We start from the raw sequence: 15,749 nt of genomic DNA, 5'->3' as shown, positions 1-15,749 counted from the left end.
CTAACATGGGAAATAAGAAAACTACTACCCAAAAACTTTTTGAAAGAAACAGAGCATGGATTTTTAGGGTTTGGGCAGTTCATTTGTTTTGATTAAAGATATCTTCAGTACAAGATTTCATTATTCACATACCTGTTTTTGATGTGGTAATATATTGCAAGAGCTACACTGTAAAGAAAAATACAGAGTTAATATCTCAGGACTGTCAAATCGTATTATTTGTCATATTAACATGCAAAGTTAAAACCTAGCACAATGCATGACAAAAAGTATGCTCAACAGCCTGTTTTCTTCTGTCCATTGTTAGATACCAGGAAAACTGCTGTTTTGTCTAACCTGTTAGACAATTTTATAATACTTCTTCAGCACACTCCAAGTGCCTCCTTTTCACTAGTATGGAAGTACCTTACAAAAATACTCATATTCCACATACCAAGTTGCACTTACCTTCCATTTAATGCCCTACCCTACTAAAGTCAATGCTAAAACTCCTACTGACTTCCAAGGTTGAAGATAAGGCATCACAGGCATTGGACATTCTCTTTTATTGTTTGCTAATGCTGCCAGGCTAACATGAAATGTTTTAATCACCGTTGGCTTATGATTTTATATTTAAATCCATTAACTTTTGGCTGTCTTTCTATGTAGTTACTCGCATACCAGGCTCCTACAGTTTTATGGCTTCAAGTTACTTATTTTAACTCTGGAAAGACGACTCCCTGAATAACTTACTGCATTATGCATTTCCCATGTTCTCAACCACACACCCAAGTACGTCTGTTTATATTCTGCGCAAAGACAAAATGCGTCCTTATATTCATAGAATGCTAAGATTTTAATTATGTATACAACTAACTGATCTCATTCACATTTGAGACTGAAGAAAATTAAGACATGGCTTCTCATGGTTATTCTCCTGTTTCCAACTCACGACTCCAGCTTTACTGAAGGACACATGCTTTACACATGATAGAGCTTTATTGAAGGATAAAGCAGAACCAGCACCCTCCCTACTTGTTTCAGCAGCATAAAACTCAGTCAAAGCTAAAGGAGAAGGAGGAGGGAGTTCACCGATTCTATTTGTTGACAATTTGTTTTGTCAGTGATTCACTGTAAGATGCTCATGTCTTATACTGACGCAAAATTCCCCTCTTTCTTTTCCATAAAAGGCCTTTTAAAAGAGTGAATTGGTTGCTCTGTAATTTTATTCCAGAATTTTTACATGGAAACTGACATGTATGAAAACTGGCATGTTAGGAAAACAATATGTTGGAGCTACCCCACTAGTAGAATTTTAAATTATTTCAGCTTTGGCTGTGGTTTGGGTTTTTTTTGGTTTTTTTTTGAACCACCATGTAGCGGAAAATATTTTTTCTTAGTTGAAAGTAAATATATTTTGCTAACTTTGTATGAGCATTATAGCTTTTACTTGGCTGCATTAGAAGTTTTTAGATCATAAATGCTTTTTAAATTTGGTATTTTTGTATGGATACATATTTAAGGAATTAAGAGATACTGTGTACCCTGAACATTTAAAGGACACAGCCCTCACTGAACACAAAAAACACATTTATGAATGAATTTCATTTGACTGAAAGCTATTCACAAAATGAATTAGTCCTAAAATTTAATTTTAAATTATGCCCCTAGGAACACACTTGCAGCTCCAGTTTACTTTCTGAAAGCTGATGCAAGAATCTATGTGCAGAGCTCTGCTTGGTGCCCATATGGTTGCTTTTGTAAGAAGATGTCGAATTAAGTTTAGGAAAATACTTACTATTTAGAAATCTATATCAGAATCCGAAGGTCTTTCAGAGCTGTGATAGATTAACTCAGATCCAAGCTTCATTCTGCTTTTCATATGCTCATTCCTAGCACTCAGTGTGCAGGAAAGAAGCTTATGAAGCTTTCCATCACTCTACCCTGGCCACCCCACCGATGCTGCAGATCTCCAGTAGATGCGCTAGTATTTTAAACACACCGGTACACAACATGACCCAGAAGAAATAAATGAGATGGCCAAAATACATCCCTCATAGATTTACCTAAGTGCAATAGTCATTTATCTGCAGAGACTGCCAGGATGGGGGCAAGAAATGAAGTTGTACTACAAAAACAATAATCCTGCAATCCCCACACCCTTAAATCTGTTAAATGTGCAGCCAGACAGGAGAGAAGAGGAGGAAAAGACTCCTCACCCAGAGGCCTCATGTGCCAAAGTCCAGTTTCTGACCCCACATAACCCCTTCTCAAACCCTCTGACCCCTTGCAGCTTCCAACCCTTCCCACGCTGGCAGCCTGGCCCCAGCCCTGCACAACTCCTCCCCCCCGGATCCAGCGCCAGCTCTTCCAGCCTGACGTGCGCCCTCTCCTCCCTACAGCTCTGCCCCCCGCCACGCACCCCAAGTCTCTCCCCGACGTCACCACCTTGCTCCCCCCCAGCTTGTCTTTCTGTCTCCTCTTTCACAAGGCTGCTTCTGGCCACCGTGGCCCACTGAAAACGCTTCTCGGCTGCTGTGGCCAACTGAACCCATTTCTCCTTTCCGCGACCAGGCTCAGTTCTGATGCAAGAAGCGACCCGAAACCCACCCAAAAAGCTGCACTTACAAAAATCTGCATGCAAAGGATTTTAGAGCAGAAGAGTATGAGTTTCCAGGAGGAAAAAAAACCAAAAAAATCTTTTTCCAGTGTTCATCTGAATTATTTTTAAGTTACTAATTAAAGAAACTTGAGGAGAAACAGGACTATCTTTCAGGCAGAAATAGCTGATGAGAAATTAGGTGTCTGACTGCAAATCCCTCTTCCACTCCCCTCTTTTTTCCTTTAACAGAAAAATTAAGAACATGTTTTAGTGACCACCAACATTACAAATTCCTTTGGACCTGTTAGTCTGAATATGTCTGTCTCATCTAAGTATCTCTGTAGCACAGGTTTTGTCTTGATAAATCTTTGCATTTGAGTACACCAAGGTAACCATCCTACAAACAATTCAAGAGAGTGTATCAGCAATCATAATAAACAAACAGCATAAAATGCCTGAGCATTTGTTCTCTCATTTTTTTCCCCTTACTGTACAAAATGTAAAGAACAGTACTCTATAAATACCAATTTCGTTTCCTTCCAAACTTAAAAAGGTACCAGTGAAACCTGAAATGATCATCTGAGATGTCACCCAAGGGTAAGCCCATGTGCGCACCACATACAAAGCTCCCCACTGCTGTGTAATAAACTGCCAGTGCCCTTGTACTCAATAAGGAAATTAATCTGGAGGCAATTAATTTCTATTTCAAACAGAAAACTGGAAGGAAAGCTTAGCAAATGAGCATTTTCTCATGAACAGAAAAGAACTCTTCAATTTCAGATAATTACAAAATTCTGAATAAACAAGTACCCAAGTAAGTTTTGAGGACTCATCCAAAGCAAGTACCTAATTGAACATTGAAGCACAAGGATTTCAGCTCCTGGAATATGAGATCCTTAATTGCTGCTTTCTGTTAAAATATGCAGTATTGGGAGTTTGATTCTGCATTGACCTAAAATAAGAGTAATACCCTTTGCTCATCCTATTCACTGCCTCTGGAGCATGATTGAATTAAATAAATTTACTACTTCAAAAACTAAAACCTTTGAAGCTTGCTTGGTAATTGTTCAGAAATATGTCTACATAAATACATATATATAATGTAGGTTCTAGCAAAAAAAAAAAAAAAACAACAAAAACAAAAAAACCCACCATTTGATGGTATACTTGAGGTTTGGTTGACTGACTGTGCTGTCATCCAGGAAAATAGTGGAGCAGGAACTGTATTTCCTTCTCAACTGCCCAGGAGGATGCTATGAAAAACATGCAAAAGAACAATGGCAATTATGTAACACCAAAGCATTTTTCTAAGGAGATGTAAGAATTTAGAAAAAACAAATTTCTCTGTCTCTCACAATGACGCACACATTAATGTGATCATGTTTTGAAGCAGTTCAGAAAGTTCAGAAATAATTACCAGTACAAAAGTCACAACAATCCCTGCCTGAGCCTTGACTAATGCTTTCAAGTCCCAATCTCCCCTCCGTCCCTCCTTCCCCAAAACCATGCAAAAATTTTTGTGCAGCATCACTCAAATACATACATACATTTGGAGAGCAAAGATGAACAAGACCTAAATTTCTGTCCTCATTCCAAAAGAGTATGTGGAAGAGTGAAAAAGAAATTGTGTTAACAATGAAGACTGATTTAGAAACAGATACAAAACCATGCTTGGAGAAAAGCGAATTAAAAAAAAACAAACCAACAAACCCAAACAAACCCTAACAGAATGAAGTAGGGGAAAGAGTTCTTTACAGTAAAACTGTAAAAAACCTCTAAAACCTCTAAAAATTTATAGGGAAAATTCAGAAAAATTAATTCATCAAGAATAGATTGTTATTAGACAGGAAGAAAATTGATCAAAGGATTTAAGAGAAAGTGGATATGCAAATAAAAAAAGAAACATATCTCTTAATAGAAAAAGTTTTCAACAGGTTTCAATCCTATTTCTGCACTACCGTAGGAAAACATTGGAAAGCTCAGCCACACAATGACATTTGACAACACTATTTATTTCTGAAGATTTTTGTGTTGAGAGGGCTTCTCTTTCAGCTGTTTAGAGCAGCCAGCAGTCCACCAATCTAAAGAGAATAGTTTCATCATATCAGCTAATAGCTATCACAGTCATTAATGCTCTTTGATTTTATCCTTGCTTATTCTACCTACACAAGTGAATAACTTGACCAAGAACCTGTGTCAGGAAAGTTAAGACCAGTCAAATTACGTGTTTAACTTATAGCAGAATAGATTTCAAATTCAGTTGGCACATCCACATGACAATTTTATTTTGCCTTACAATGAATGTTGTTTCCAGCATTTCAGTGGAGAGACCAACGTTAATACCATCGGTGGAATCCACAGACATTTAGCAACTCAGAGCAACTGAGTACCCAGGCTACGGTCCCATGACTCCTACCTCAATACATCTTCCCCTGCCTTATTTCTAAAACAGGTATTATTTCAACTGCCAGCACTCCATCATCTCACTAATATTTCATTTTCCATAGGCAGTAGACTTCCTAGCAGCGTTCATTAGATACAGAACAGACAGACTCCTGGTAAAACCTACATGCATCTGAGTCATCTTTCTGTTTTTCCCAGCTAGAAGCAAAAGAGCTTTCAAAGTCTTCCATTAATTGAAGAAAATCATTTTCTGAAGCTGTTGCAATTATAGAAACATTATGTTGAAATGATTTCAAAGTTCACCAACAAATTCTATCAAGGTCCCCCACTTGACCAATAAATTTGTAGGCTGAACTGCTTTTCTTGGAAATGAAAAAGTTTACTGAAAAAATGAAAAAATATTATCCCCTCTCAAAAATTCTCCAGGAGTTTAGAAAGGTACTTTGTAATACTTTGGAAGCTCACAATCCATCCACCTTCCAAGCTATTATATGTTAAGCAAGGCAACAAACAGAAAATTTAGAAGCACTGGAAGCATTAATGCTGTAAAATGTATTAACTAGCATTGATGTATACAGCGAGAATGACTAGGGGAGTGCTGGTCTAGCTTTTATTCTACCACAGCTTAGTTCAAATTTCTGGATGAGACTGTCGAGAACCTTCCAAAGGCATGATAAAGGTAAAGCAACTTAAAAACAACTGAAAATGAGACTGTTTAGTGGTTGGAAAAAAGGGAGAGGTACAGATGTTTCAGCACCATTTAAGAAAAAACAAAAAGCACATGGAAAGTTTTCTCTACATTTTAAGTGTCAACATGTTTTAAAGGTTTAGATGAAGTTTAAGATAAATGGACTGGATTCATTCAAGGCATCATGAGTAAAAAACGGAAAACAACTCTGTAGCAACACCACTATCAGATTCAAATTTTCTTATGTAAACAGCACTCCAACATTTGATACATGTCAATAATTAGAGCCATGCACCTTATTTCTGAAACTACCACATCACAGAACTCTCCACGGTTTTCAGTCCACATCACACTTCGTTAGGCTTAGAATTTTTCACACTTCTGAAAAATATGTGGTGTCTCATGCCTCACTTTCTGTTCATAACAACTTGGCAGGAAGGGGTACCTCTCCCAGTCTGAAAAATGGTGCCAAGTCTAAATCTACTATCTTGGGTATATATACACATTTGTGCCATGTGAATAACTAACCTATTGGTAGATCAACATTCCCAGCTTCTACTCTGGCATCCAACTGCAGCCATACGGTATACCAGGTAACAGATTTTCCACCTTTTCCAAATTACTGGAAAACACCCTCAGTTTCATATTCTAGCTTGACTAAGCTGGAAGACATCTCAAGTCCCGCAGTTCAGTCCAACAGGCTTTTCTGAACCTCCATAAAATGCTGCAGGTGAACCTTCTCCGTCCTTGCAAAGCACAAAAGAGGTTACTGAGCATCACCTCAGTATTCAGCACTGTCCTATACAGAAACCCTCTTCTGTGTCCATTTCAATGGAGTAAGTCCACCCAAAACTGTACAAGAGCTTAATGCCTTCACATTTCAAAACCATCATGTCTGACCACAAAAATCTTCCGTTTAGACAAGTCAGAGAGGCTCTAAGCGAGAAAAATCAGAAGAACTGAGAAAGAATATAAAGCCTTTGAAGAAGTTAGCCAAACTCTCTATCATTAATGGGATCCTTCTCAGGTTCTGTCCCACCATTAAGGCTGACATGGGGGAAAGTGGAAGAACAACAAATTCACTCTTTTATAAAAAAGGAAAATATCATACAGGATTTATAAACAGAGTTACCATGTATACAACAGGATGGAGCACCCTTCCACTCTGCTCAGCTGGAATATTATGTCCAGTTTTGACCACCGTATTTCAAGAAAGATGAATTGATTTCAGAGAGTCAAGAGGAGAGAGCAGCAAGAATAATCAGAGGTTTGAAAAACTTGATTTAGAAGGAAAAACTGAAAGCCTGGAGAGGTTTTTTCCAGGAATAAAGCAACAATATTGGCCTTAAGTCATGTTGAAAGGAGTTCCAAAGAAGGGAATGTTGCTCTCCATGACCACTGTGGATGGGATAAGAAAGAGCAGGCTTATATTGAACTCGGGAAAATTAAGATTGGACATGAAAGTATGAGAGGAGGTGAGGGCAAAAAAACCCGACTCCAAACTATCACCTTTTTCTAATGGCAGGGACAGCTTGAGTGACTTGAGCAGTGACAGAATCTCCATCACTGAAAGCTGTAAAGAAGAGGTAAAACAAACATATGCCAGGAATATCTTAGATGCTCTGAGGCAAGAAACCAGACTGAATAACCTCTTGAGATGAATTCTGGAACAATTTTCTATCATTTTGTGATTTCTTTTAGTGGAGAGGATTCGTAGCTCTTTAGTCCAGAAGCAGTTGTTATTTTTCTCATTTCAACCAAAGACGTTCATTAAGAAATGCTGGCAATATAGGTTACAATGAATACATAATAGCTGTGTTGTGGAATTTCTTTCTTTACAGAAAAAGATGTATAACGGAAAAAATTGCTTTATAACTTGCTAAGCTTTTACATGTGTGGCAGAACAAGCTCTAAGAGATCAAGATTCAATTTAATGCCAGGTGTTGCTAGCTCTAAAACCAGTAGTTTTTCCCTCTTGCACAGCTAGTACTAAGGAAATACCACTGCTTTATTCTTCTCCCAGCTTCATCCTGAAACTTTCCAACTTTCCAAATCACGTTTGTTTTAAGTTGTTTGAACAATACGATTTACTTGAAGCCTACATAAAATATATCTTATCAGAAATAGAATGGCTTAGTTTGCCATCAAAATCATACAAGCTCTGCAGAACTGCTTCTATGTAGCTGCTATGAAAGGAATCACAACAAATTCCTAACTAACTCACAATGAGAATACACAAAAGGATTAATTTCTCTCAGCCTTCATTTTAGCATCACTCAGAAATTAAACCTAAATTTGTGGGGACAAGGGAAGTTTTACTATTTATTTTGTTAAAATAGTAATTTCAGGGTGGTTTTGGGTAGAAACATCTAACGGACGGGTGCATACTGACCAAACCTCACACTCAGAATTGACCATGAGGGGTACCAGCCAGCTCTGTCCTGGAAGCTCTTTAAGCACACTAGTATGGCACTCTGCCCTGATGCTCAGCAGGATTTGTTCATTTGGGCGCAACGCTTCCCTAATGAAGCGATACAGCTTTTGTACCAGAGCTGGCCTTCAGCCAGTCAGCTTCCAGTTTGGCAGAGGAGCTTTAGTCTTTTTCAGTGTTCTTTTGCACCTGTCCATCAAAAGATAATTTGCAGCTTCTGTCCTAAATAATGATAGTACTGTCTCTTCTTCCATCCAACCAGGTGTAAGTTATTGCATGATTTTAAAAGGTACTATTAAACAGTATTTCCCCCCATGGAAAAATTGAGGCCTGCTTGCACCCGTCTGTGGAGACATGCCCATTAGCTCCCAGGCAGTAGAGGCTGGCCAAAACGCTAATAGGCAAACTGGCATGTAAAAGTACACATGAAGCCAAATTACAACAGCAAGAAAAAATACCAGGACTGCTTCTGACTTGGAAAAGGGAGGTTCCTATCTTGGGGATCTTCTTTTGCTTCAGGACATGATTTAGTTCTGACAACATTGTTCACAGAAGAAACATGATTTTACAGGTCAACAAAATGTTTCCAAAATCAAGCAAGCACAATTCTCTGCATGGCTCTGCAAAGCTCTGCATTTATTTTCATCTTGCATAATTTGATACTACAGCACAATTGTCTACATTTAGTGGCTAGATATGGGTATATTCACCTGAACAAAAGCTACAGAAAACTGCACCATTGTCTGCTTACCTTTCTCTGCCAACATCTACAATAAAAAAAAAGATCCAGCCCAACCACTCTTAAGTAATACCCATTGTACCTCATCAGTCTATGACATGATTCAACCTTGTCCTCAGTTGATTAGTCTCACCAATGTTTGATAATGTCCAAAACTGATGCCTTAGACTAGATCTGTACTTGCAAGTTTTTTGCTCTCAAAGCTTGTCCTTACTCATGTCACCTATAGAAAACTACGTCAGAGTACCACCGAGCTCTATGGGGGCTCAGCAACCACTGGTAAACACTTCTGCAGCACACACAGGCCCTACTTCACCACTGATAAAGCACCCTGTTTTACAAACCTGAAAAGATTAAATATTTCTTTGAACACTAAAAGCAGCTCAAAGGCTTATATTTACATAGCGTATAATTGCTAGTGTTGTGCAATTTGACTAGAGGGACTTTACTCAGCTCCCAGCACAGCAAGTATTATATAGCAACCTTGTAAAAGAACTCTACTGTGTGCTCTCATTCCACCTTGAAAGTTATTTTTTCTTCCTCCCCTACAAAAGTTTGCCACTTCATGTAACTTATTGCCTTGAGGCTGACAGGAGAGGTAAAATTCTTCACCCTAGAGGACAGGAAACAAAGCAAAGGGCTAAAAGACATTAGAAAAAACATTTCAAACAGGAAGTTTAAGTAAGCCATTAAAGAAAACCTGTTGATTCTAACTTATTGGAAGCTTGAAAAAGCATCTTAAACAGCATCTGTTAGGAATGGCATCAGTATAAGGAATCTGCTAGATGGGCCAGATGGCCTATAAAGGCCCCCTCTAGACCTGGTTTTTTTGTGATCTTGCAAAGGAGAGGAGTAAAGACCAGATTAAGCAATCTCTAGGAGAGCTTCAAGAGCACCTGAGAAGCCTCTAATCTATCTTCCAGTTTATCTTGTTCTTCTCTTTGAGTAAGGAATGTTAATTAAAATATCTTAAGGAATTTGGACAGCAATTATAAAACCTTTACAATAGCCAGCCTCAGGCACTTAACAAAAACAATTCGCATTTTATGTTGTGCTTTGCATTTTTCACAGATTAAAGCACTTTTTAGACTATGTTCCCATTTCAGCATGTACCATATTTACTCTTATAATCACTAGCTGAAAGTGTTTGATTACCAGTCACATGCCTAGTAGCTTTACAACAGGGAAGCAGAACAGCCTCTTTATCCACCCTGACAGGAAAATTTGGGGGCTACACTGGAGCAAATACCATACATCATTTTAAGCATGCAGAAAGGCTCACAGAAATTGCTTGTGCCACACCACATAACGCAAAAGACCCCTCCGTTCTCCACTAGTCCCCATCAGCAGGGCTGCCGCTGGGAAGAGGCTTCCTCTGATGTGAATCACTACAGGGTCACTTACAGGGACCGGGGTTCTGACATGAATGATACCCAGGAACTTTTCCCCAGGATGCTGAAGAAGTTTTGGTCTATACACAGATGTTAGTTTTTCTACTTGGAATGATAAAAACAGTATTAATCTGCTGGGATTTGAACATCCAATTGCCAGGATAGCAGACTAGAAGTCATGTCCAGATCCCTAAACAAGACGATGCTGAAAGGAAGCTATTGCTACAAGGCTGATGAAGGGTCTCCGGAATAAAAAAATGCTGAAGAGAGATATTACTTCCCTTTTCTGCAGGATTTCTCTTCCTTCAGAAATATTCCAATATGCAAAAAACCCCCTTAATTTTTAGTGGATATTACTGCTCATAAACACAGACTCAACTTTAAAAGTGTATCTTGCCAAGAAGAGAATAAAGTACTTTGGCAAACAGAGCATTTTCATCTTGTCTGAGAGGGAAAATTTCTAGCAAAAACTTGATAGAGAAATCATAGAACCACAGAATAGTTTGGGTTGGAAGGGACCTCTAAAGGTCATCTAGTCCAACCCCCCTGCCATGGGCAGGGACATCTTCAACTAAATCAGGTTGCTCAGAGCCCATCCAACCTGACCTTGAACGTTTCCAGGGATGGGGCATCCACCACCTCTCTGGGCAACCTCTGCCAGTGTTTCACCACCCTCAGCATAAAAAATTTCTTCCTTATAGCTAGTCTCAATCTACCCCCCTTTAGTTTAAAGCCATTCCCCCTTGTCCTGTCGCCCTGCTAAAAAGTTTGTCCCCATCTTTTTTATAAGCCCCCTTTTAAATACTGATAGGCCGCAATAAGGTCTCCCCAAAGCCTTCTCTTCTCCAGGCTGAACAACCCCAACTCTCTCAGCCTTTCCTCAGAGGAGAGGTGTTCCATCCCCCTGATCATTTTCGTGGCCCTCTTCTGGACCTGCTCCAACAGGTCCGTGTCTTTCTTGTGCTGAGGGCTCCAGAGCTGGACGCAGTACTCCAGGTGGGGTCTCCCCAGAGCAGAGTAGAGGGGCAGAATCACCTCCCTCGACCTGCTGGCCACGCTTCTTTTGACGCAGCCCAGGATACGGTTGGCCTTCTGGGCTGCGAGCGCACATTGCTGGCTCATGTCCAGCTTTTCATCCACCAGTACCCCCAAGTCCTTCTCGGCAGGGCTGCTCTCAATCCCTTCATCCCCCAGCCTGTATTGATACTGGGGGTTGCCCCGACACAGGTGCAGGACCTTGCACTTGGCCTTGCTGAACCTCATGAGGTTCACAGAGGCCCACTTCTCCAGCTTGTCCAGGTCCCTCTGGATGGCATCCCATCCCTCTGGCGTGTTGACCGCACCACTCAGCTTGGTGTCATCTGCAAACTTGCTGAGGGTGCACTCGATCCCACTGTCTATGTCATTGATGAAGATACTATTTTTATAAGGTATTATTTTTATAAGCAACTTTTCCCTCCCATGCCCTGCTCTTTTCCCCTGTAAAAAAAAAAAATAATCACCCAGTACAAAGAACTAGCTACTGCAAATGATAATAAAAAATTCACTCTTTCTCCACCCACCCCCCAAAAAAATATAAAACATGTCTTCCTGTTTGCTTTCCTTGTACAGGCAGAGATACTGATGCAATCTCTCCTCTCTGAAAAAGGAAATGCCTCTATCTCAGTCTGCATCTTTATCTCCCTCAGCAGCTTGACTAAGCAGATTAAAAGAAAAGAAGCAGCATTAAAGCCATAACAAAAAACAACTACTGCCAGTTCAACGGGAAAGGGAAGTAGAGTCTGCTGCAACTGTTTAGAAATTAAAATAGGCTGGAAGAAAGCCAACACGCCAGGTACGCTGTAGGTAGGTATGCAAAGGATCCAGCACCGTCCCCAACCTGTTGTCTGTCTCCCTGGGCTCTGTGGGGAGACTGAGAGATGACAGCTTTTCCATAGCACCCTGTCACCCCCACTTCATTCCTTCCCCCTTGCCTTCCCCACCCCAAAAAAAGAACAACTGCTGGCTGTTCCATCACACCTACTGACAAGGTGAATCTGAAACTTGGCAACTGCCAGCCCTTGACAAAGTGCAATAAATCAAAGCAGGAACCCACTATTTGTATTTGGGGATGAAAGGAAACTATTCAGCCAATTAAAATATTCTACAAAAAAGAGCAAGCAAGGAAGGAAAAGTACAGTGGTTTTATCACACTGAGGAAGTATATTTTTAAATGAAAAAGAGTCAGTATTAATTTTTTCATACATAACATTTTGAAACCGTATTTGTATAAACTACTATTCTCATCTATTACTACACAGAACTAGACAAGCAGTTAAAGAAGAAAAAGTACAACATTTCTTGATACTTCTCTTGCTAGCCAGCCACCCTGATCATCTGGGAGATGTTCAACTCTGCCTGCAAAATAACCAATAAGGTACTGCACAAAAGGATAAAAATATTTTGTTGCTCATGTTGGTTATTTGTCACAAAAGGAGAATAAGTATAGAAGACTTATAAAAGAAAAAAAAAAAAAGATGACGTTATGGAAAAACCACAAAAGAGAAGTGTGCTGCATTATGGTGAGCAGTTCTTGTAAAAGGAAGACAAAAACAATGCTCCAAAATTTATGTTCTCTGGCTTGTTTCCTCCAGAGCAGATGTGAGGACCCAGAACTTCACATCAACAACGAAACAGATGAGTAGCAATAGCTCCTGTTAGAAATTCACTGAGTACACACTGAAAAATGGTGGAAAAGAACTGATCAACCAATGGGGTATATCATAAATTTGCTTATCACGTAAATACTACCCATAATTTGTCACATACAATTATTATATCTAACCATTTTCTCAAATTTCTTCAAACAAGGCGGTCTAGGAAAATTATGATGGTTCCCTGCAGCCTACAAACCTAAACATGGTTCCCAGTCAAAGGCCACAGCAACCACTTCAAAAATGATCACCAGTTTGTGCGTCAGCTGTAGCAGGTGAATATTTAGGAGGTGCTGAATGGATACTCACAGGTGTGCTGAAGTCAACCATACATCTCAGTAACAACTTAAATATCACAGGCCTCATTTGAAAATATAGCTTATCTATGAGTATTGGCTAAAACACTTAACTGACTTGTAAGGACACACACAGAGAAAGCCATGGTAAGGACTTCAGCTTCATAAAGGTTATTTTTAGCTTTGTAATTCAGAAGAAGTACTGTATAAGTACAAAGAAGTCAGACTTAAGGTAGCAGTAAACCAGACTATTGGGGGAAGTTTACATTGCTGCAACCTTAGCCAATGCTTTGAATGATACTTTAAAAAAAAAAAAAAAAAGGAAATCAGGAAGAGGTTTAGCACTTGGGGTATCAACTGCTTGAGCTGCTACACTGAGCTCCCAACAACACAACTCCTCAGTGATATGATCTTTCTAACCTTTTCTGCAGCAACTCCAGCATTGCCTAAAAATGTTTTGTACCAGGGTTTGCAATAGTGTGCTTCCAGCTGCACTTGTAATAGTTATCTTTGTGCAATCTGCCAGATGAATCCACTCGCAGTCTCCCTAATGCAGAACACATCTTTCACATGACATGAAACGATTCAGGACACGTGAGAATTTCATCCACGACACAAGGTGGACACAGAAACTCAGTTAATTCCTTGCTTTGCAGTGTCTATATATGCATTTTTTTTTTTACACTGAACCCTCCAAGTTTGAGGCTAGAAAGACTGCTGGAAGTTACTGAGCACACATTATTAAGTTTACAGGAACCCAGTGCATTAACTTTACAAGTAATTTTATAACAATACAACTGCACTGCAAACCACCCTCACAGGCACTGTAAACAATGGAAGTGTTTTACAGGGGAATAGAAGGTGGGAAGCACTCAGAATATCTGCTAGCCTGGTGGGGCCAACTTCAAGGCTTTTATAAGCTTCACTGTATTTCATGACTTTCTCAAAATCTTAACTCTTGGGAAACTGTGAAAATCTCAGCTTGTTTTTGAAGCTAGGTTTAGTTTCAGAAACACTCAGCACAAACCATTTCTGCCAACAAACGAAGCAGTCCTGCCTTCTCACCCCACTCAGTGGCTCATTCCTGCCTCCATGTCTCCCTCCCTTTCTGCAGGTACAAGCCCTGAAGTGAATCACATTTAGGAACAGATCCATTTTAGCTTTTAGCCATGCTGAATCTACCTGCATTCGTGCACAAATCCAGTTTACCTGGAGCAGCACAAACGTTCGCCCCAGCACAAAGGGATGCAGAGGCTATAAACCACATCTGCTTCTTTCAGCAGCTGTACCAGCTTAAAAATGATTCATGAAATTATGGCCTGTATCTCCAGATCGAGAAAAGTTTCAGAACGTCTCCCCATTTCACCCTAAAGGCAAATACCATTTGGGAGACAATTAGTTCTTCCCCTCCTCAATTTTACTGAGACATGACTCCAGATATTTCAGCACAAGGCTTAACATACTGGAAACTGCACTGGTTCCAGGTGCTTCAGCAGTACAAACAATACTAACTGGGGCAAAGAGCCTGGTCTCCCGTACCCAAAGCAGGCTACAGGGGATTTGCTCTCAGCTTCACCAGGAATTTGATTCAAACAGAAGAGAACTGAACTGAAGAATGCCCGGGGTACACAAGCGTATCAAAAACCCATCTTCGCACTTGGCATGTACCACATGTCAATCCACATTTACATTGCACCAACACTGGTCAGGCACTTCAGAACTTCTGTGTAAACATCAAATGCTGCAGCTCTCTGCCAAAGCAAACTTGCATAAAAATGCAATTTAAAGTTTTGAGAGTTTTTGTAATAATTTAAAAAATCATACTAATGTGTGCAGCTCTTTGTCCCAGGTACCAGTTACCTACGTACACTGGTTGTGAGCATGATACTGTCTTCAAACCAACAGATCCATTCCACTAACTCAATAGCCGAGACCTATACTTCTGGATCCTGATGCAGAACAGACATGTGAAGCATCAGCACTCTCTCACCAATATGGAAATCATGTGTGGTAACTCTTATTTACTGTATAATATAGACAACAAGGAGAAAGCTGCATAGCGAGGCATTTTCACTTACGTGGTTTATATAGAGACTCTTGCGTTTTTCTCTCACTGCAAAAACACAAAATATGATAGAAATATTACATGACTATTTTTCCCGATTAAGCTTCTTATATACCATTTATAATAAAAAGAACAGGAGGCTATCTATGTGCAACATTATAATTGCTTTTGCACTAATCAAGTATAGTTATACATCAAACACAGAAGGAACATATATCTGTATGCATAAAGGCATTTATGCTCACTAGTGTGGTGATGGATTAAAATTCTCATCCATTTGGGTACTTCACCAGGCGTTGGTCCGCATGGGAAAGTTAATATGCAGTAAGCTACAGTCCAAGTTAGCAATGGATTAGCCATCCTTCAGCAGTTCTCTGTGTGGGTACTCCTGAGCCACCAGTGCCTTCGTGCAAGGTACCTTGCTGCAAAGTGGCCTATACTACCTTGCAGGTATGAAAGCAC

The 15,749-nt window shown here is 39.8% G+C and overlaps 1 protein-coding gene across 3 annotated transcripts in view; it reads right to left on the bottom strand.

The window, feature by feature from the left end:
* Positions 1 to 15,749, bottom strand: part of CCNY (cyclin Y) — a 130,369-nt gene that overhangs the window by 34,173 nt on the left and 80,447 nt on the right. For 2 of the 3 annotated variants that reach the window (XM_076331868.1, XM_076331869.1), the window contains 3 exons: positions 15,301 to 15,335; positions 3,734 to 3,834; positions 133 to 168 (listed from right to left, as the gene is read on the bottom strand). In XM_076331868.1, the coding sequence (XP_076187983.1) occupies positions 133 to 168; positions 3,734 to 3,834; positions 15,301 to 15,335 (172 nt within the window). The remainder of the gene's footprint in view (positions 1 to 132; positions 169 to 3,733; positions 3,835 to 15,300; positions 15,336 to 15,749) is intronic. The other variant, XM_076331870.1, reaches the window with a different exon arrangement.

Source organism: Aptenodytes patagonicus, chromosome 2 (genome assembly GCF_965638725.1).
Source record: "Aptenodytes patagonicus chromosome 2, bAptPat1.pri.cur, whole genome shotgun sequence".
Classification (NCBI taxonomy): Eukaryota; Metazoa; Chordata; class Aves; order Sphenisciformes; family Spheniscidae; genus Aptenodytes; species Aptenodytes patagonicus.
The sequence above is the reverse complement of the archived record's forward strand: the minus strand, read 5'-3'. Positions and strand labels throughout refer to the sequence as shown.